We start from the raw sequence: 23285 nt of genomic DNA, 5'->3' as shown, positions 1-23285 counted from the left end.
AGCCGATAAACATTTATCAAGGACTCACTGGTTTTGGAGCATTACCTGGGAGTCTGAGAATAATGAAGTAAACAAAGGCTTCCTCTTGGCCAAGTCAGGCAAACTCCCCCAGCGAGGAAAACCTCCTGCTCCAAAGCAATGTTTAATAGAACATCTGGCTCCTGAGGGACTTGAAGGGTCAGCTGGCCCAATATCTGAGGTCCAGAGAGGGAAAGGGACTCATGCAGGGTCACACAGCAGAGCCTGGTTTCTGGGCTCAGTCCACTAGTTTCTGCACTAAGCCTCCAGAGAGGACACACTGTGTTCCAAGGACTGAAGATTAGGAGAATGGCCACAGTGGCCGGGACCAAATCAGGGGTGGCCCACAAATGAGAAAGGCCCTTTCCTTAGGAGACTTTCTAAGTCCTTTGTGTGAGATTTCAATAAAGCATAGCAATTGTCCTCTTGCGGTTTTGTCAACTCCAAATGCACAGGAAATAACACCTTTTCCTGGAGGTCTGCCTTCAAAAGACTTCATTTTCTGTTTTACTGACTATGACTAGTCTCTATGTGATTAAATCAATCTCTTGTAGTGCACAGTGGGAGGATAGTTAAGTCTCAGAGGTTTGGAATCTGATCAGAGACCCTTCTCTATTCTACGGCTGTAATTCCCCTGTCATTTCTTTTTTTTTGACTGAATATATATATACTTTAATGACGGAAAAAAATTAGATTTCAGCCATTTGTAAAATACTTGAATTTATCCTACATACTCAAAACATTCAACCATTACTTTACCACTCATAATTTTTCAGTTATTATTTAATGTCTATAGGTTTACTTATTTCCTATTTCTATAATATCTGCAAACATTTAGATACCAGAGATATTTTTTAAATGTTTAATCCTATATATTTACTGCTTATATTCTTTAATGAATAAATCATCTGCAAAGGTGTTACTAGAATTTTTTGCTTCCAATAATGTCAGATAACATTCAAAACACTTCAGAGGTTTAAAATCCTACAGAGTATATTTTTCTGACCACTCTGTAAATCACACAATACTTCTACAACAACACCATAAATTCAGAAATTAAGGAGACTACTTCTAAATTACCCACAAGGTAAAGAATAAGTATGAAGGATATTAGAAAATATTATGAATTGAAAACTTGCTTTTCCAAAATTTTAATATGAAGCTTTAAAATTAATTTATTGCTCTTTTTAAACTTTAGATAAGTGTTTATGTAATTAATTTTCAAGAAAAAATGAAAAGAATGAAATACAATGAGGTTATGAGGATCTATCTGTCTTTTTTTCCTCTCCTCTATACTGTGAGCTCGCTGAAAGCTTATGAAACTATTAATTTGTGACACGTTGTGAGTGCTCGCTAAATGTTGATTACCCTTGTGAACGAATGCATTTGTAAATTAAGAAATTATTCACTGTGACAAAATGCATCATCTTGATTTACATTTTAGGCTGGAAACATTCCTTTGGTTAAAACAGTGACAGTCTTTCCAATGAGGTCATTGTGTGGCAGCGTTCATTTTCCTTACCTCTCCCAATGTCTAACCAGCGCTTGATCTGTGTGGTAGGTCCCTGCGTCTGGGCTGCAAGGGCTCCCTCCCCTCGACCCACCCGATGTCACCCAGATCTACCCTGTTCCTGCCAGCATCCGGCCAGTGCTGAGTAAATACCAAGTGGAGGTATGGGGCCCGGAAGGACTGGGTTGTTCTTTGGGACTAAAGGGCACTGGTGCATTGCAATCATGCCTGCACTGTGTCAGGGGACTTGAGGGGTGGGAAGGAGACGTGGCTGATCGGACGGAGCCACAAGGAGCTGCCCCATCCTTTCCTGGAAGAACATCTTGTGGTTCTCAGGCTGGCACAGCTGACGTTCCCACACCTGAGCCACACCTGCTGGCGCCTCCCTGGGCCTCTGTGTGGCAGCCCTGCCATCTTCTCTTCAGGTTCTCTTCTGGGGAGTCCGGGAAATGAAGAAGGTGCAGCTCCTCTCGGTGGATCGTCCCCAGGTCCTCATCGAGTGTGGCGGGCATGGAGTCAAGTCCTGTGTGATCCAGAGCTACCAGAACAACCCAAACTTCAGCGTCCAGGCAGATGCTTTCGAAGTGGTGCGGGTCTCTCCCCTCCCCTGCCCCACCCGCTCATTCCCTTCATCTCCATAGATGCGACCCACTCCTTCCTGAACCTGACTTGGGGAGATGTTTCAGAGTTTCAGGTGCCCCACTACTCACAAGAAAGAACAGTTTAATTCAGTAAAAAGCCAGAATTGCAGAATGGGATAAAACAGACTTTTGTTGTTGTTTTGTTTTTAAAGGTTCTGGGTGTAGATCATATAGTAAATCAAAGAAGGTTGACAGTGGTTCCCAAAGTGTGGCCCTCAGTTTATCAGCATCACCTGGGAACTTATTATAAATGCAGATTCTCAGGCCCTGCCCCAGAACTACTGAACCAGAGACTGTTGGGACTGGGGGGTGGGGCCCAGACACCTCTGGTTTGACAAGCCCTGCAGGTGACTCTGATACACACTGGAGTTTGGGAACCACTGGCCTGGAAGACACTGTCATGGAACTTACTACAATGGTTAGAGTTTTAAAAAATTATTTGTACATAGCGTGTCAAAAGCAATGCTTGACACCTGTGCTTTTGTTTATTTCTGTGCTCTGATTTGGAACCAACTGTGAAGTCAAAGTTTGCTTTGTCTAACCCAGTCAGTTCCAATGGACACAGATTCTGAATCAAGAAGGACTAGAATTAAAGAATGTGTACTGTGTTTGCAAACCTTCCAAATCAGACTTTGTTGAGCCTCGGGGTCCACCAGGGTAAAGGAATGGATGGGGCGCTGGCCCCTCACTCTCAGCTCCATCTTAAATGGCTCAATTCTCATCTGCTTTATATCTTGGGTCTGGATTAATGTTCATCTGAGATGAAAGTTCGGATAAATACAGTAATGACAAAGTAAGAGGATTGAAGCCTACTGCCATGGAGAACTTGGGAGTGTGTGATTTTTGCAGTTTACACCTGGGGTGAATCGTTAGTACCATCCCTCATGTGTTGGGTAATGACTCCCTGGCTTGAGAAGGCATTGCTCCAGACTCTGGCAAGCTGCAGGGATGACCTGTAGGGAAAGGACAGGCAGGGACAGAGGAAGGATGGGTACCTGGCTTGCTTTGGTCCTACACCCAGACAGGTCAGCGCAGGCAGTGCCCCACTTCACCCCAGCCTCTCCCTGCAGGAGCTGCCTGAGAATGAGCTTCTGCACCCACCCCTGAGCATCTGCGTGGTGGACTGGAGAGCCTTTGGGAGGAGCACCCTCGTGGGCACCTACACCATCAACTGCTTGAAACAGTTTTTGTGTAAATCCAGGGAGCCCCTTGCCCTCACCTCACAGGTGGATGGAGCCCAAGTTGTGCAAGGTAGGAAGCTCCTAGATTCTAGCGCTGTGGGCTACAAAACCGTGGTGCCTGCAGGATCTTTCTGAAGAATTTCCTGCGGTCCCCTCTACTTCTTTTATTTTCTATTTTTGGCTGCGTTGGGTCTTTGTTGCTGTGCGGGGCTGTTCTCTAGTTGCGGCGAGTGGGGGCTACTCTTCATTGTGGTGCGCGGGCTTCTCATTGCGGTGGCTTCTCTTGTTGCAGAGCACGGGCTGTAGGTGCGTGGGCTTTAGTAGTTGTGGCGCACGGGCTTAGTTGCTCCGTGGCATGTGGGATCTTCCTGGACCAGAGCTCGAACCCATGTCCCCTGCATTGGCAGGCAGATTCTTAACCACTGTGCCACCAGGGAAGTCCTGACCCAATGCACTTTCATTTTGGCTATTTCAGATTCATTAATTTCCACTGAGCCTTCTGAGACCCCCAGCTCTGCTCAGGAGCTCCCAACAGATCAAATCTTTGTGGATATTGGGCCGCCTCCCACAGTGGTACCCGACTTGGCCCAGGTTCAGGCAGCCAGCCTGGTGGATATCCCTGACCCATCCCCTATGCTGGAGACGGAACACAAACCTGCAGCCCAGGAGCCACCGAAAGACAGAAAAGCTAAGGTCGGAATGTCATCCCTCTTCATATTTACCAGGCACATTAGAGTTCACTCAGAGGTTTTAGATGCTAATCCTCCCACCTACTAGCTGTGTGACCACGGCAAGCACCTTCACATTTCTGAGCACTAGTTTCTTCATCTGTAAAACGGGGACACCAATACCCACTTCACAGCATTGTCATAGAATCAGATAAGTCAGTGTATGTGAAATTAAAGTGCTAGTCAAATGTGACAGCAGTATTTAATTGAACAGAAACTCTTAATTCATTAGCTTGGAAAAACAATGGTTTCCTCATCAAGGCTTATTCCACAAATATTTTGAACCTACTTTGTACAACGTCACGTAGGACCAAAAAGATGCGTCTTCTGGTCTAAATAAAAGTGAGACTTATCCTCAGTTAGCTGAGATTCTGGGAGGGGAGATGGATAAGTACACAAGACCATAAAATGGGGACATGAGTAATCTTCTAAGTCATAGTTTTAAGGGCAAAATCCTGGTGTATCTAGCAACTGACTTAAAGAAGAAAGCAGGTTTAAGAAAGTCCTAAGAGATGACCTGCCCAGCAAATTATAAAAGCTGAAATAAAAGGCACAGTATGGTAGATGAATGGCTATTTTCTCAGGCTCTTCCCATCTCATCCAGGCTCAGCGTGACTCTCTGACAGCCCACGGGGTTCTCTCCATCCCACCAGCATTGTACCTGCCACTTTATGTTGCAAATTTCAGTTTGTTTGTTGCCACCATAAAACTGTGGGCTTCACCAGGTCATAGATGATTTTTAAAAATATCTCTGTATCCCCCGCACTTGATAGAGTGGCTGGCACATTGTAGATACCTGAGAGATGTCTGAGAGCAAATGGATGATAAGTACACGATAAATTTGGCATGACACAACTTTCTCCCCAAATGCTCCCCTTCTGCCACGTATGCATCACACTGCTTCTCCTATCCCCCCATCACTTATGTTGTAGGTGTCATTCATTTGCATCTGTTCAAATCAGAAGTGATGCTGAAGGAGGATTGTCTACCTATGTCACTTAATCCTCATGACAGTGAAGTGAGCAGGTATTATTGTTCCTAGTTGAGGAAACTGAGAATCATAAAATCATAAACGTTTATATTATGTTTAGAAGCTAATTCCTTTTCTACTTTATCACATTGTATCATGTAGCCTGCTTGTCTCCTGCACTGAATTCGAAGCTTCCCAAAAGTAGGGATGATGTCTACCCCTTACATCCCCAATGTCAACCACAAAATCTCATACCTGCTTGATAAATGTCAAATAAACTCATTAATGGATGACAGATTATTAAACTTTTATTGATTTAAGAGGGACAGAGAGCTACAATCACAAAACCTGCTGACACCTCCATCCACTTCCCCGAGGGTACCTACATGTCCTCTTCCTTAGTAAACCACTTAGCCACCAGCATGCAGATCCTTGACACCTAACAATCCATCCTTCATCCCTTGCCAGGATGCCAGGAGACCTTCTTGGAAGTCTACTAAAAGGAGAAAGAGGACCATAGCGGATGAATCTGCTGAAAACGTCATTGACTGGTGGTCGAAATATTATGCCGCCCTGAAGAAAGCACAGAAGGTAGACTCTCTCCTGGCTGTGACAGTCAAGGCTTCGATAAGAGCACAGCACCATTTAGCACTCTCCCCCACCTCAAATCCTTCATTGTCCCCTCTTTTAAATTCCGCTATAGGTAGGCCCTACTTGGGTGTGGTTCTGTTAACTGCTGAAGGGTTCAAAGCCTGAAAGGACCAAGGGTCCAGTACTGCCAAATCCTCACTGTCTGGCTGGAGCTGGCCCTAGGACACAGGCTCTGCTGTAAATGCTGGCAGGATGTGCAGTCTATCATGGCATCCAGGGAATCTGCCCACCTCAGGGAGGTCTAGCCAAGAGAAATGGGTCTCTGGACATGTGGGCATCAGCGAAGGGGGCTTCAGGTTCACCTGGAGATTCCAGGTCAAAGGGCTCCAAGTCTCCAGCAGATTTCTAAGTTCATATGGGAAATTATCAAAGTAAAGGCAGAGGTCTTGGCCTTAGCAAATGGGAATAATCAGCAGGGTCTCATGTACAGGGAATAAGAAAGGGATTGAATTGTAAAGCCAGAGAACCAGTGGGGAGTGGGTCTGGAGACACAGGCAAAAGCTCAGTGGCCGAATCTGGTAAGACTTCTCATCCCTGAGTAAAAATGGAAAGGAAAGTTGTTCAGATGCTATCATCATATTTTATTGAGTAGCAACTCTTCTGATTCTTTATTTGGAAAGACCATAATTTCTTCATCAAGGACTATCCATGAATATTGACATATAGTTAAATAAACAAACTAAGTGTTAATCCCTGCTTCCAAACACCCTCGTTTTACTACAATGGACACTACCACTTCTGGTGAGTGTTCAGCCCTTTCCTCTTTCTCTGCTAACCTCCCCAGTCCCAGGACAAACCCAACAACCCAACATGCCAGCCCATAAACCTCACAGTTGCAGATTGAGGTGATGCTCCAGGGATGTGGAAGAACAGTGGGGAGAGGGGTTGCTTTCCCAGCAGCTGAGAGGAGGCTGCACACAGAGGACGAGGACGTCCACAGTTTGGTGGCACCGGTTTTGGAGGTGTGGGCGCCTCTTCTTTAGGGCAGGACATCTCCCTGCACTTAAGCCCTAGGTCTTTACAGTGAGGCTTCATCTGGGGGCTACTGAGGACTGTTTGCGTATTCTTTTAAAATGCAGAGGGCTGAGATAATTGAATGAGAACTGTTAGCAGTCAGGGTTAATAAGTGAGACAAGACAGTGTCCATCATCTCGTCTCCCTCTTTTCTCAAAGGAAAAGGAGAGCAATTCCAAGGAGCAAACAGGCAACACAGGTAAGTGGCTGTTCTGGGGACATTTGAACATGCATTAAGGCCATGTGAGTGAGAAAATGATAAAATGGGAGCCATGGGCACAACACTGGAGCCCAAAGCCCTCATTTCCCTAGTGAGGAAATAATCCCAGGAAGATGACGACACTTGAAAGAGGTCACATAGCTGATTTGAGCTGGATGGAGACCAGATCCCAGGTCTTCTGAGTTCAGTTGAGTGCTGAAATCGACCCTTTGGCTCAAGTCCCTATGTTGACAGTCTTAATGCAGAAATGGCAGAGTAAAACTAGGAGCAAGCTGGGACGACAGGCCAGAGCCAGCACGATAAACTTTAACACAGGTGACCTGGATTTAGCTTCCAAAACTCAGGTGACAAGGTTTGGGTAGATCTGGTTTGGCAGAAGCTCAAATGAAGAGCCCTGGGATTTGAAATGACCACAAACTTGATGTAAACCAACGGTAAGTCTTGGCCTAAAAACAACAGTAACACCAAGTGCTGTTTCAGGTGGCACAAAAAGTGAGAAAACCAGAGCCAAGCTCAGTTCCTCAGGCCACTCCTACTAGCATATTTAATTCTAAGACCAACCCCATGACATAAGCAATCGTATCTTGATTTGCAGATAGTAAAACAGAAGTACAACGAGGCTGAGTAACTTGCCCAGGTTTATGCAGCTAGAAAATAGTGGAGCTTGGGTGATTTTTCTCCAGCATCTGCTCCTAAAAAATTACTGAATAATCTAAGTACATTTGTGACATTGTGTTAGACCCTTAGCATATTTGAGCATGAGGTTGTTGAACTAGATGATTCTCAAGTTCCTAAACAGATCTGAGAGGGAATGGATCTAAAGCTTTGGTGTCACTCCATCCTGGGTCTGTTCTTTGCTAGCTGGGTGACTGGGTGAATTACTTACCCTCTCCGTGCCTAGCTTAATGAATTCTTGCATATGGCAGGGAAGGCCAACACATTGCCAGCCCCAGGGCATCCACTGACACTGCACTGCTGCATAAGTGGTATCTCCTCTGCTCCTTCAGTGCACGGTCTGCAGGGCTATGTGCAGAAATCCTACAGTGAAATGTTACTATTTCTTTCTTAAAAGAAGGGTCATGACACATGCCAGAGCAAAGGGAAAGAGGGAGCTTGACTTTGTTTCTTCTCATCTCAACAGCGTAAGAAGTCTAACCATTTTCACTAAATGTCCACAGAGGCAAAACCAGACGAGGTAGTGGTAAATATAGATGGCCCGAAGAAGAAGAAAGACAAAATACTCAAGAAGAAACTCAAAGAAAAAGAAATCCCCAACCTGGCTGTCTTGCAGGTGTGTGGACACAGCCATCTTGGCCATGGTTAGGGTGGGAAACTCAGGAGGTGGGCGTTCTTTTAGTGCTTCAGTCAACTCCAGAATACCTTTGTCTGAATAACTTACTTTGTCTTTGTTATAATCATTGATGCAGAGTAACAAACTAACAAGCATGAAGCCAAGACAGTGGAGCTTGCTAGTTTTCTATTCTCTACATCCTCCTATTGAGAAGGGGCATAGCTTCAGTTGGTTAGCCTGGATGCAACAATGTAATTTACAGTCCCCCTGGGTTCACCTCTCGGGGCTTGACATCATTGTGCAGATATGTACAGACTCGACATAGCAGGAGTTTTAAACTCTTACAAAAGTCAGCTTCGTCAGACCAGTCCTAACATTAGCCAGAGGCTATTAGCTAGAGGCATATTGATGGATATGAAAATTGGCATTATGAAAATTATGTACCTAGATAATGAATTTAGGTAAGTAATTTTGATGGGAAATTTGAATAAGTGATTTAATTATATTACTCAATCAAAAACTCAATCCAATTTTCCATTTCTAAAATATATATGTAATTTTCTGCTTGGAAAATTCATTATAATAAAAACAAATATTCCATCACTTTATATGTGTTAAGAATGAAATGTTCAATGAATATTTTTTAATTTGAATGTCTTCAAAATATTGTAGTCTGTATCCAAAAATCAATGACATCAATTAGCTATAAAAAGCTTTGTCACATTTATACTTATATATTATATTTAAAATATTGTTGGTTTAGCTATACTTCTTGGAATTTCAAAGTTTATCAAAAACGTTTTATAAATTTCAGAGTGGTACTTAGTTCTAGGAATGCCAAGTCAATCATATTCCTTATTTTGCTGAAGATAAATTAACAGCGCCTCTTAGATTTTTCCAAGGGGCATATACGAAGGCTGGTTTTGGAGAATCTTGGCAGTTTTCATTAAATCAATCCTGGGCTTTCCTTCCTCTGAGCACACTCTTCTCCCTTTTCCCTAAAGATATACAATGGGGATCTGGAGAGTGAATTCAACAATTTTGAAGACTGGGTGAAAACCTTTGAGCTGCTCAGAGGCAAGTCTACAGAGGATGACCATGGCCTTGACAGAGACCGAGTCATAGGAAAGTTTAAGGCAGGTTCCAAGGTTAACCCTTTTATCTGGCTCTCCTGTCCATAAATGTCGGATATGACTCAATTCTGTTGGACTGTGGTGTGCGATGTCTGTAAGAAAAATCCTTAATCTCTCTGCAGGCCCCTCCCTCTCTAGAACCCCACAAGACCTAGCCCCAGTCTTTCAAGGTATTTGATTTGTGGCCAGTAAAGTGGATCGGAGCTCAGTCTTTGGAATATGAGGAGGCAGAGTCATTGCCTAAAGGGATCACTTAATTTTACTCTGCTTTTCCCACCCCCTGACCTACCAAACATATGATTTATACAAGCCTATCAGCTGAATGATTAAATTAATCAAACAACACAAACCCTTCATCTGGCAGACTTACGGTGTCAGCACCACAAAGCAGTAGCTGACACTCACTATGAACTTACTGCACGCCTGGGCCCTTTATATGAAGGTGATGTGTTGGAAATCGCATGGGCATTGCAGCTTGCCACTCTGGGTTTAAATCCTCATTTAGGATTTAAATCCTAACTAGCTTGTGATCTTGAGCAGTACTTGACCTCCCTGAGCCTCGGTTGCGGCATCTGAAAATAGAAATACTGAAGCCAAGATTGAATGAGATAATGGGAGGAAACACTAGCTCAGCACCCTGCATGTAAAAGGCACTCAGGATTCCATCTGATGCTCCTATTCGTTTCTCACATAACAGCCCCGTGAGGAGGGTGGTACTGTACCAACACGGATTCACTGATGTACCATGAAGAAGCACAGATGCAGGAGGGTTATGTGAATGGCCTGAGGACATCCAGGGGACAAGAGTAGCACCACCCCAGGTCCTGTTGGGTCCCAGGCTGTGCTCCTTTTCCCAGCGCTATGCCCTAGACATTTTTTTTTTTAACTTTAAAAAACCCTCTTTATTTTGAATAGTTCAGATTCACAGAAAGTTGCAAAGATGGTAGACAGAGGTCTAGTGGACCCTTCACCCAGTTTCCTCCATTGTTTACATCTTATGTAAATATCAAAACCAGGATATCCACATTGATAGAGTGTGTATATAGTTTTATGTAATTTTTATCACATATGTAGATTTGTGTAACCACTACCACAAACAAGATACAGAGCTATTCCGTCACCACAAAGATCTCCATCATGCTACCCCTTTATAATTATGCCCTGCTTGTGACTGTCTCTATCTTCTGGCAATCACTGACTTATCCTCTATCTTTATAATTTTGTAATTGCAAGAAAGTTATATAAATGGAACCCTCCAGTATGAGACTTTTGAGATTGGCTCTTTTCACTTATATAATGTCCTTGAGATCCATCCAAGTTGTTGCGTGTATCAATAATTTATTCCTCTACATGTTTGGTTTTCAGCGGGGCATATGACTATCTTGTTTCAATGGGTAGTGCTTTGTGGTTCCAGGGCTCCTTCTGCATCTACAAAAGCCCCGAGGATTCCGGCATCAAGGACAGCAAGCAGCTGAGAATCCAGCAAGGGATTCCATCCAACCACCCCATCAAAGTCCTGATCAGGGTGTACATTGTTGCGGTGAGGCATCCTTGTTTACTCTGAGGGGTTGTCTTAATCTAGAGCTGCCATAACAAAATACCATAGACTGGGTGACATAAACAACAGATACTCATTTTCTCCAGTTCTGGAGGCTGAAAGTGCATGATCAAGGTACCATCAGAGTTGGTTTCTGGTGAGACCTTTTTGCCTGGCTTATAGATGGCCACCTTCTTGCTGTGTCCTCAAATGGCCTTTCCTGTGTGTGTGTGTGTGTGTGTGTGTGTGTGTGTGTGTGTGTGTGTGTGAGAGAGAGAGAGAGAGAGAGAGAGAGAGAGAGAGAGAGAGAAGAGGAAATCTGTTGTCTCTTTCTCTTCTTGTAAGACCACCAGTTCTATCGGATTAGGACACCACCCTTATGACATCATTTAACCTTAATTAGCTCCCTAAAGGCCCTATCTCCAAATACAGTCACATTAGGGGTTAGGGCTTTGACATAGGCATTTTGAGAAAACACAATTCAGTCCATAACAGAGGGTATGATGTTTGGTTGGTAACATGGACCTTTGCTGGCTTTTTACTGAGCGAAAATATTTCCCAGGCTGAGAGGACTGCTCTGTGTAGCTTTATTTGCTCTCTGTGGTTGCCTGCTAGCTGGGCAGGAAACCAAGTAGCACTGAAGCGGGAAGCTCACAGGCAAGACAGTGGGAAGAACCAGGGCAGAACAGGGCAGCTGCCACTGTGCAATCCTCCCCCGCCTCCGGGGCTATGCCTCTGTTCTGCTGCAGTCAGAAATTTCATTTCCAGTGTATTTCCAAGAAAAATATTATCTGCCCTAGGCTTCCTCCTTTCTGATAATGAGAGCACTAAACACTAATTGTGAAACTTTTGGTCTGATTGCCAGGAAGCTTGGGGCCAAATTTGGTGCTCAATCAAAGCAACTGTGTACTAGACATTTATGGTTCATGTAGTTGTTTTCATCTCCTGACCTTGGAGTTGATTTTCATAATCTTACTTGATTGTAGTCATTATATTTTACATTAATTCTTTGCTTAAATTGCCTAAAATCGTTTTTAGAAACCGAAATGAAACATAAAACAAAGACGAATTATTCTTTAATGCCAGGGGACAACTGAACATCCCCTTTCCATCATGCAGTTCTCATGTTTCCTTTGTTATTAGCAGCAACGTCATCATGGCCATGACCACCATGTGCCAGGCATGTTCTAATCACTAAGGATATCGTGACGGAATAAAACACAGTGCCTGCCCTAGAGGAAGTCACAGTCTAGTTGGAAAGATGAGAAGTAACTTGTAAAGTTATCCAATAAAGGATACTACAAGTATCCAATAAAGGATACTTGTAGTATCCTTTATTTATTCATTCAACAAATATTGGGAAGACCCTGTCTTAAGTCCTGGAGTTAATATAATGAACAAGACAGACAGTATCCTTGCTCTCATGAAAATTATAACTAATTGGGGGTGGTGTGGGCATTAGGAGGGTATGAAAATAAACAACAGACAGATAAATAAGCAAGATGAATGTCAGAGATAACTGCTAAATAAAGAATTAAAATTGGGGGATGTAATCAACTATACTTCAGTAAAAAAGAAAAATTGGGCAATATGGTGACGAGAGTAAATGGGGAAGGGACAATTTTGGATGGAAACTAGGATCTTGACCACTAGACCATGGGGCCAGCAGGGGAGGGACAATTTTGGATGGAGTTTCTCCCTAAGTAATTGACATATAGGTTGTTCACAATTTTTAGCTATTAAACGTTCTAATGAACAACCTTGAAAATATAGCTTTGTGTGCTTATACCCTCCTGTCTGTAAGACAGAGTCCTAAAAATGCAATTGTTTCTTATCCAGCTCTCATCTCTGCAGTTTCTCCATCTTCTCCATGTCCTTCCTCACCAGCTCCCTACCCTGGTCCTCCCTGACGGAAACAGATCATTACTCAGCTGACCAGCGCTAAATGCAAGACTGATGGGGTCATGGATTCAGAGTCCACTACTTCTGGGAGGAGGCTTTAGGTCTATCCCATAATTTTACATATTAATCTCAGAGAGATGACATGTTTTGCCCGAGATCACATGACTACCTAGAACTGGAACTCAAATTCATACCATCTGCTTCCTGGTCCAGCAGATTCCTCATTACTCTGTGCCAAGGGCTGCTTTCCACTGGGGAGACAACTCCAGAGAAAGTAGAACTTGGGCAAAGCTGATAACTTTTAACAGCAGAGTAGAGAGGCTAAAACAGTGGTTCTTAACTTTATAGCTGCACACTAGAATCCTCTAGGGAGCTTCTAAAGATCCCCAGGGCCAGAGCCTGTTTAATCAGAACGTCTGGGAATAGACCTCAGGCATCAGTATTTTTTAAAACTCCCAGGGGATCCCGGTGCCAGCCAGTGTTGAGAACCACTGGACCAAAGGGATTTTTTTTTTCTCTTCTCCAGGCATTTAATCTTAGTCCAGCTGATCCAGATGGCAAATCGGATCCCTACATTGTGATCAAGCTTGGCAAAACTGAAATCAAAGACCGGGACAAATACATCCCTAAACAACTGAACCCGGTATTTGGAAGGTCAGTGGCCACCTGGGTCTCATTGCATTGTCCGCTCTGCATTTGTTCTTGTGGTGCTTCTGTAGGGTGTTTGGTGTGGATACGTGTGTGGGTCTGAGTAAACAGTGCAGGAGATTAAATGCAGACTCCTGCCCAGGATAACAGCCAATCAAGCCTCTCTTCATGGAGAAGGGCTGAATTCTTTCCTTGGTCCCCTCAGCAGCTTGGTTCTGCATGGTCTTCATGGCCATGGTTTTCCAATAATGATTTTCCCAGATCTCAAATTTAAGACACCACTTGAACAGTCATCAGATTCAGCCTCCTGCCTTGGAGAGAGTTCCTTTTTACAAACAAGATAACCAAGGCCCAGAGAGGTTTAGAAACTTGTTCAAGTTCACACAGCTCATAAGTAGAAGAGAAGGGGCCAGATGTTTGGTCTTTTGTCTTCTACCAAAGAGATTTTTCCATCATATCATCTTGCAGTTCATTTGAGGTGACCCCTGCGGTCAAAAAGTGGAACTGCACCCCCCACCTGTGTTTTGTTTTCCTGCAAAGTGTTTACGATGCATCGCACTTGTGTTATGTTTAGGTGAACCAGGCATTCTCCAGTTCACAGCAACCCTACCACCCCATTTATCTTCTAAAAGGATATGTCACACATTGATGTTCCCTGCTTGGGTTTGTGCTCTCGACTGCCAATAACTCTGGAGTCAAGCAGACCTGGGTTTCACCCTGCCACATACAGGCTGAGTAACTTTATGCAGACAGCTTAACCTCTCTGGTCCTAGTTTTTCTCATCTGTAAAACAATAGCAGTGATACTTGACTCTCAGACGCCTTTAGAAGATTAAATATGACAAGCACCTAGCATGTTGTCTATGATAGTGCATAGTAGATACTCAAAACTCATTAGCTTCCTTCTGCTCTCCCTTGAAAATCATTTTAGCAATGCACACATCTTACGTGTATTTAATGTCTTTTTTTCCGGAGTAACAAGGAGCCTGGGATGAAATCTTTATCCACCTCATTTAAATTCATTTACACATTTGTGATCGCTTTGGACCCTCTGACATTTGATCAGCGCCAGCCTCTTACATTTTGTTGCTCCCAAGGAAATAAGGCAATAAACCATCTTGCCTGTTCAGATGAAAGAGAATGATTTAAAAGACGTGCTGGGGAAACTCACCCTTGCTTCCCCGATCGGGAGTTGACCTTTATCATTACCTGCTGTTTACGTAACCAGCACTTCATTTTGTCAAGTGCTTTGCAGTCACGTTTTATGAGCTGCTCTCACCACAGTGCCATGAATTAGACTGGTTTTATAGCCTCCGTTTATGGCTGTGGTAAGCAAAAGAAGAGGGTGATGGAATAGTCCCTCCTGCCTCTGGCATTTCAGAGCCTCTTCCAGAAGCCCACCAGGTGTGGATGCTTTGTTGGATGTATATTTAATTGTTACTCAGGGACAGACATTGTTGGCTCAATCTGTGTTCCAGCAGGGAGAGTGGAGGGCTCTCATCCCCGACCTGGGGCCTGGGGAACTCCTCTTTGAGACCTCCCCATAGGAGGATATCACAGGCTCCACCCCTGATGCCCTGGCCCCTGGTCTGCTTTACTTTTCTTCATAACCTGTGACATGAATTGGTGTGTTTATGTCTGTCTCCCATCTCCCCGCTAGAATGTAAGCTCCATTCGTGCAGGGACTTGGTCTAGTCTGTTCAATGCTGCATCCCCAGCACCTAGGACAGGGTGTGGCACAGAGCAGATGCTCTTTAAATATTTGTAGGATGAGCAAATGAACAAACAGATTGACAAACTACCCTTCAGTCAGTTTTCAGTGGGATTTCATGGGACCCCATCATCCTGAGGGGCTACATGTCTGAAGAGTTGGTCAGAGTTGGTCGTTCCTCATGTTCTTAATAACCACAGTGCCTGGCACATAATGGATATCTCATAAATGTCAAATGAACAAGTGAATCAATAAAAGAATGAATGAATGGGCAAAGAAACAGTGAGACATCTTTGCTCTGAAGCTTTCGGTACTGAATGTTTCTACAAGGCTCAGTTTTCACCCATTTCAGGATGCATTCTCTTTTCTCACACCAGTGCTGTTTCTAGGGATCCTATCTCAATGACACACACACGTTGGTATAAGCCTAGTTTATCCCCGAATGACTGGAAGTCCAACCATGGTGAGCTGTTTTTGGTAGTTTTTCTAAGGCAGCGCTAATGAAAATTCAGGAGAGGTGAACCTGTGAGCACATAGCACACAACTCTGGGAGATGGACCAGAACAGTTGAGCCCTCTGTCCTCTGTCATGGTTGCCGGGGGCAGTTAAGCACTTAATAAATCCTTCCTTGGTGGCAGCAGCTTGGTGACGGCCAAGCTCAGAGGTGGCTGGGGGCTTTCTTGTGAGATGCCTCTAGAATATCAGTTACAGTTTCAAATCCAAACCTTAGAGCCCCAGAGAGGCAATACTGCGTCTTCAGTTGGAAGAAACGAATTTCTTTTTTGCATAGCTGTATCCCTGGCCTGCAAGAACTGCCAGCCTCAGTCAGTTACAGGCACTGGAGCTGTCCAGCATCTCTGCTTCTTTCTCTCTGAGGAGGGCTAATTGGCTCCAGGCTGTGCTGTGATTGCTGTCCCTAGCAACCTGGAGAGTGAGAGTGGACCTGACGGTGACGGCAGCAGCCCAGACAGGCCTGAGGACAGGCAGGGAAATAATGGGTCTTCTATTCTCCCCTCCTCTGCGCATCCTCTCTGTCCCTTGTTTCCAGACCAGCCTTCCCACCTTGTCCCAGGGCAGAGACAGGAACAGCTGGAGAAACACTGGTGTATCCTTGATTTTGTTTTCAAGAACACATTTCCCTAAAATGCAGGCTTTCACTCCCAATTTAATTCTTAGTTATCTTCTCTAACGCTCAGTAGCACGGATAATGCATTGTCACGGGAAATCCGACAGCATTGCTATTCCTTTCAACACTGATTGGGGTGAGATCGTGGAAAGAGAACGGTACCAGGAGTTAGGAAACTGGTACTTATCCCAGTTTGACCTGATTTAGGATCCTGGGCAAGTCCCTTGTGTTCTCTGGATTTCAGTTTCCTTATCTGAAGCGATTGGATATGGTGATTTCTGAGATCCCTTACAGTTCAAGGAAACATTTATCGTGTCTACTCTCTGCAGGTGAAGTGCAGCCTCCAGTAATGTGGAGATGAAGAGGTCTCTGTTCTCAAGGGGCTCAAAATAATCTTGCAGAGACAGCATTCCAGTCCTGCAAGTCTATGTTCTAATGATTTTCCATTGTCAATAGGATTTTCATTTCAAATAAACCCAGCTGGTATTCCCTGATGAAGCAACAATGGAGGAGAAAGGGAATGGTAAATTATTGGGTACCAGGTTGAATGCCTGGAAGTAAAATCTGTGTTTATACAAACACTATCGCATTTAACCGCTCTGCTATATTATAAAGAAGACATATTTATCCCCATTTACACATAAAGAGGCTGAGAGGGATGAAATAACTTTCCCGATGTATTACAACCGGAAAGTGGCTGATTCAAAATCCAGATTAGAAATCAGTCCTGTTTGAGGCCAAAATCTAAGACTTTCCTCTCCCTCTTGCTGTCACCCTAGTTGAAGACTACAAGGCATGGTCCACAAAAGAGGAGATGATTGGCTACTGGAAAACTGACAAAAGAGTGGGAAATTGGTTGCATCTCAATGAAAAATTAAACCACATAAACACCCATTAAGTAGTAACTGGGTTGCTGAGTGTTTAGTGAGTTCATATGGACTGTAGGTGGGCTAAAAGTGAAGCAGGGAAAAGTTCTCTGTATCACCAAATGCTGTTGATTCCTAAACCTCTGCTTGGATGGCAGGTCATTTGAGATCCAGGCCACATTCCCCAAGGAGTCCTTGCTCTCTGTGCTGATCTATGACCATGACATGATCGGGATGGATGACCTCATTGGTGAGACAAGGATTGACCTGGAGAACCGCTTCTACAGCAAACACCGAGCCATCTGTGGCTTGCAGAATCAATATGAGATGTAAGTTATTCCTCCCATGGAGACACTGTTGGTGTTCTGAGGCTGCAGCCCATGTGCTGGGAAGGCCAGCCAAGGCCCAGATTTAATATCTCAGATGTGCTCCATGTCAGCAGAGCTAGTTTGGGGAAACTGCTCACTGCACTTGAGGGTACTTGGGGCTGGGGAAGCAAAACTGATTTAGAACCCAGGGCAGGTTCTTCAAGAGTCAAGAGCTGAATTGTATTTGTTCATTCGATCAGCTGGGCCTGGTGGACAGAGTTCCCAGTGGGGAATGATGCTAGAAGAATGACTAATATAATACAAATGCCTATATCCTAGTTAATTACAACAAACACTCATGAGTGCTTACAATATACCATGCACTTTACATGGAGTATCTCATTCAATTCTCTCAAAACCCATTAAGGTGTTATCCCCATCTTACACAGGTGGGAAAAGTGGGTCCAGCTCTCACTCTTTACAAAGATTTTTGAATTCTGATTAATTTTAAAATATAAATTATCTGCTTTATTTTTTTATTTTTACTTTTATTAAGCCTTTTAAAATAACATTTATTTCTTAAAAGCTAACCTGTGCATAATAGGAAACCAAAAACACAAGAAGCAAAAAACAAAGTCATCCATAATCACCAGCAGTTTACTGTTTGATGTGTCCTTCTAGGTCTTGTTTTTGTATCTACACGACTAAGCGTCCATTTTTATGTAATTAAGATCATACAGTTATGTAACATGCTATTTCACACACCACGAATATTTACTATTTCAAAGTCCCAAAGCTATGAGTATTTTAATAACCAAGAATACACTACACCCACTCAACCTGGAAGGAAAAAATGTAATCCTGCCTTTCTTGGTGACAAAAATTTCATAAAAGACAAAAATAGCAGTAGGCCTCTAAATAAAGATATTGGCTGAGTTACGATCAAAATACTACATTCCCTTAATGTTCAATTAGAAATGAGACATAGAGCAACAGAGACCAGCTTTATTTTTTAAAGTATGATATATTTAATATCTTAAGAAGAAAACTCTTACAAATATCAGCTAGGAAAATGTAAAAGCATCCATTAGATTTCCATGGTATAATTTTAGAAATATTTCTTCTGAATATAAAGTAATATATAGTCCTTGTAGAAAATTTAGGACATACGGAAAGTACAAAATGATGCTCAAGATATTTTATCCAGAGATGAAATTTATATTAAAAAATGTGTATGTATTTCCTTTTAGTATTTTTTTCTATCTATTTCCCCCAAAGTTGGACTCACACTATCCATGCAATTTTGTAAGCTTCTTGTTGGACTTATACCCTTATAAGCATCTTATGATGTCATTAAATATTCTTCAAAGTCATTATTTTAATAGTGGTGTTCCATTATATAAATTTACTATAAAATGATATAACCAATTTCCCTTCCTGAATTTCAGGGCATTTATATTTTTCTTTCTTATTCCATTAGAAATATTGCTGCCATGCACATTCCCATACAAAAGCCATTGCAAACCTTTCTGATAATTCATTCAGTGTTCATCCATGGATATGGATTTATTCCATTAAAAGGAATGCACACTTTAAAGACTTTTAATATATATGTCCAAATGGCTCTCCAGAAGGGTTGGACCAATTTACACTCTCATTAACACAGTCTGAGCATCTATTTCCTCCATGGCGTGATTTTTCAGACAAGTCTCTACTGCTGGCCTGTTCTTCTCTGAGCCTAGAAGGCCGGTTCAGTGTTGGGACTGTAGTGAGTTTATAAGCCTCCTGGTGTATTTACATCATTCTCAAGTACCTGAGAGGGTACCATGCAGAGAATGATTAGCTGTGCTCGCTCTGAAGTCGGTAAAGGAAGCCACAAGCAAACATGGTGGATCTTTTGTTCAGGAGAATTTCCTGACAGTAGAACTAGCAGGGACCAGGATAATTTAGTCAGGGAAGTTGTTCTCTGAAGTTTTAAAAGTAAACAAGAGCGCTTATTTCTGGGGAGGCCTATGTATGGCTCTGGGGGTGGCTTGGAGTCTTTTCAGGATCCTCATATCTCTGGCCCAGTGTAGGAAAACTGCTTTATAGCCATGTTTTGGTTTATTTCAATGCTTAAACAAATTAAATTCTGATGAATCCCGCATCCCAGGGAGCAGAGAAATCCAGGCTTATCTTGGTCATGGTTCCTAGGGAGCATCTCATTGCAAGTTAATAATTTTTAACCAAACAGCTAGTTTTTTAAGGGAAGAAGGGGTTGAAAAGATTTAGAAACTCACCACTAGGAAATAACTGATTAGAGAAACGGCACATCAAGACTTCCTGCCTGTGACATGAGTTGGCGGAGGAGGAGAAGGGAGGAAAGAAGCAGAGAAATTGGAAGGATGAGCTAGGCTTTCTTCTTAGAATAAGTAGCAGCCAAATAGCTATTCTGCTAGGGACAGAACAAACTAAACAAAAACTACCTGCAAAGAAATCCACAGAGACAGAAAGCAGATTGGTGACTGCCAGAGGCTGGGTGGGGTAGGGGCAGTGAGGAGTAATTGCTTAATGGGTAGAGGGTTTTCTTTCGGGGTGATGACAATTTTTTGGAACTAGATAGAGGTGGTGGTTGCACAACACTGTGAAAGTACTAAAGGCCATCAAATTGGTCAACTTTATAATAGTCAATTTTGTTATGTGAATTTCACTTCAGATTTTTTTTAAAGGATGCATTTCTTTAAAAAAATATCCAAAACTACCTGTAAGGAATGTTTATGTCAAGCTACTCAGAAGTTCTGCCTTTTGTACAAGCATACATATGCAGAGGTATTGACCAGAAGAGAGAGAAGATGATAAAATGAAAACACTAGCCCCAAGCATGTAGAAGGTCAAGTTAAATCTGAAGGATTAACACAGATCATCCTTAGGTGGTCCTTTTTACCGGGACCTCAGATGTGGCTCCCAGGGAGGCTGGACCTCACCCTCTGTCCCTCCTCCACTTTTCAGAGAAGGATACAATGCCTGGAGAGACACGTCCAAACCCACCGAAATCCTCACCAAGCTCTGCAAAGACAACAAGCTGGATGGCCCCTACTTCTGCCCTGGGAAAATACAGATAGGAAACCAGGTGTTTTGTGGAAAAACAGTCTTCACCGAGGAGGACACAGGTAACTCCCCCAATGTATCCCGCTGACATGGCTCTTCTTTTGAAAAGCCTGCTTTCAGTGGTATTGGTGACTGAAGATAATGCTCATTTATTGTAAAATTAATGCATGCTCACAATAGAAAATATGGAAAAGTAAGGAGGAGGACGAAAATCACTCTTAATTCCCAAATTCAGAGATAACCATGGTGCGTGCTGGTATATTTCTTTACAGAAATATAAATTTTGCACAGAGTGTGTGCAATTTGGCACATTTTTACATAATTTTAAATGTACCATATCTATAGTTTTGTACTCTGCATTTTCTATTTCCAATAGATTATGACAATTCTCTGTTCTTTGAAACAATCCTTGATAATATTCTATTTTATGGCTGTGACATTTATTTCCATTGTGTCCATTTTTGTAGTGACACTTAATGCTACCACGAACATCCTTACACATATTTTTGCATATTTCTGATGTGTCTACAGTACATATCATATAAGTAGAATTGTTGTGTCAGAAGATAGACAATACCTTAAAATTAATATTACATAAAATAAATCACTGGACACAACTCAAATTACCCCCATAAGTGTTATACCAACCAATCTCCTGTTTCAACACCAAGAAACAGATTTTTCCATACGAGCAACATAGGACGTACCAGGAAGATCCCAGAGAGCCTTTCATAAATTTAGGATAAGAAAAAAAAGCCACCTTTACTTTAAGGTTATAGAACAATTTCTCTACTGTCACACCTGTCCATTTGATGCTTAAAAATTACCTATATATGGTTCAGTGCTCCTGATGCAAAAAGCCCAATTAAGTACACGCTACAGGGTGTTTTTTTTGTTTGTTTGTTTGGTTTTTTTTGTTTGTTTTTGTTTTTGCGGTACGCGGGCCTCTCACTGCTGTGGCCTCTCCCGCCACGGAGCACAGGCTCCCGACGCGCAGGCCCAGTGGTGATGGCTCACAGGCCCAGCCGCTCCGCAGCGTGTGGGATCCTCCCGGACCGGGGCACGAACCGGCATCCCCTGCATCGGTAGGCGGACTCCCAACCACTGTGCCACCAGGGAAGCCCTACAGGGTGTTTTGACGCTATGTTGATCCCACCACTTCAATGCCAAGATTTCTTTTTGCCTTGTTTTGGCCCCAAGAACTTCTTAGAGGTTCATGCATGCAGAATTATTGACATTTAGTGTATTAATGATATTGATGAATTTCTGTGAGAAAAATACTTTTTTGTAATGTATTCTATGAAGCCACTTCAGTCCCTTGGTCAGTATTCTACATTTCATGATTAACCAATTTACTTGCCCACCAGAAATCTGAAATTATATTCATTAAGATCAGTTCTTGACTGATTAAACTTTTTGACAAAGATTTAATTCATTGATTACTTGTTCATCCCTATTTACTTTTACTGACTGTAATGACTGCTGTTGGGAGATTCTTTTGGTAGCCTTTTTCTGGTTAAACCTGGTTCAACTTTCCTATGTCGAATTTGGCCCTTCTAAACTTTGTTCAAGAAGATTTTATTCTTTCAACAATTTTTGCCTTATTTTGTGAGTATCGTTTCCACTGGCAGTTTTTGTCATGAATTACCTTTTTTGGTAAAACGATAGATCAGAGAATCTTTTCTGGAGTAAGTGTTGGTAGACGGGAGATCCCAAGCAATGATGAGAAAAGTCAAGAGACATCGATGGGCACATATTGTGGCTGTTTCACCACGTTGCTTAGGGTCACACTGGTTCTCCAGGCCCTCTCCCACTGTGGTGTTAGCAAACAGTTTTATGTCTCCAGGAAACATACCCTCTCTCGTCCCTTGCAGCCAAGTTTGTGATTCATAGACTCTGAAGGAGTTTGATTCAAGGGGTGAAGGGAGTCCAGTACTCCAAGACTCTGACTGAGCTCTGGATCTTTTGGTCAACCCATCTCATTTCCCACTCTCTTAACTTTCTTTTAATTAATTTTTATTTTAACTGAAGTATCGTTGATTTACAATGATGTGCAAATCTGTGCTGTACAGCAAAGTGACTCAGTTATACACATATATACATTCTTTTTAAAAAAAATATTCTTTTCCATTATGGTTTGTCCCAGGAGATTGGCTATAGGTCCCTGTGCTATACAGTAGGCCCTCGTTGTTTTTCCATTCTCAATGTAATAGTGTGCATCTACCAGCCCCAAACTCCCAGTCCCTCCCTCTCCCTCCCCCTTGGCAACCACAAGTCTGATCTCTAGGTCTGTGAGTCTGTTTCTGTTTTGTAGATAGGTTGGCTCTCTTAACTTTCAAACTCTTTCCTCTTCCCACCACTCTACTCCTACCTCTTTCCATTCTCTCGTCCTTTTTCTCTTTCACTGCCTTTTCTCTCTCCCGGTTCCTTGGTATATTTAAATGAACCTTTAAGGGAGTGTTTGAAAACGCATCTGACAGCCCATGACTATCACCTTACAGGAACACATCTGACAAGTCTCTTTATTTTTCTCTCTTCCATGCAGATGAGACGGTGGAGTCGTACGAGCACTTGGCCCTCAGCATTTTACACTCTTGGGAGGATATCCCGGAGGTTGGGTGTAGGCTGGTTCCTGAGCACGTAGAAACTCGGCCACTGTACCACAGGGATAAGCCAGGAATGGAGCAGGTAGTGGCCAAGACAGTTCTGGCCCCCATAAGAGTGTTCATCCCCGAAGAGAATGA

General features: G+C 42.9%; 1 protein-coding gene across 1 annotated transcript in view; it reads left to right on the top strand.

Moving 5' to 3' along the window:
* FER1L6 (fer-1 like family member 6) overlaps positions 1 to 23285 on the top strand; it is a 174623-nt gene that overhangs the window by 133420 nt on the left and 17918 nt on the right. Inside the window, exons 27-39 of the mRNA XM_079901955.1 lie at positions 1580 to 1690; positions 1954 to 2115; positions 3240 to 3420; positions 3826 to 4043; positions 5517 to 5639; positions 6873 to 6912; positions 8112 to 8224; positions 9229 to 9360; positions 10772 to 10897; positions 13323 to 13450; positions 17305 to 17475; positions 20443 to 20603; positions 23087 to 23229. Of these exons, the coding sequence (XP_079758081.1) occupies positions 1580 to 1690; positions 1954 to 2115; positions 3240 to 3420; positions 3826 to 4043; positions 5517 to 5639; positions 6873 to 6912; positions 8112 to 8224; positions 9229 to 9360; positions 10772 to 10897; positions 13323 to 13450; positions 17305 to 17475; positions 20443 to 20603; positions 23087 to 23229 (1809 nt within the window). The remainder of the gene's footprint in view (positions 1 to 1579; positions 1691 to 1953; positions 2116 to 3239; positions 3421 to 3825; positions 4044 to 5516; positions 5640 to 6872; positions 6913 to 8111; positions 8225 to 9228; positions 9361 to 10771; positions 10898 to 13322; positions 13451 to 17304; positions 17476 to 20442; positions 20604 to 23086; positions 23230 to 23285) is intronic.

The sequence above is a fragment of the Stenella coeruleoalba genome (genome assembly GCF_951394435.1).
Source record: "Stenella coeruleoalba genome assembly, chromosome: 17".
Lineage (NCBI taxonomy): Eukaryota > Metazoa > Chordata > Mammalia > Artiodactyla > Delphinidae > Stenella > Stenella coeruleoalba.
Note: the sequence above shows the minus strand (reverse complement) of the source record. Positions and strands in the feature narration are given on the sequence as shown.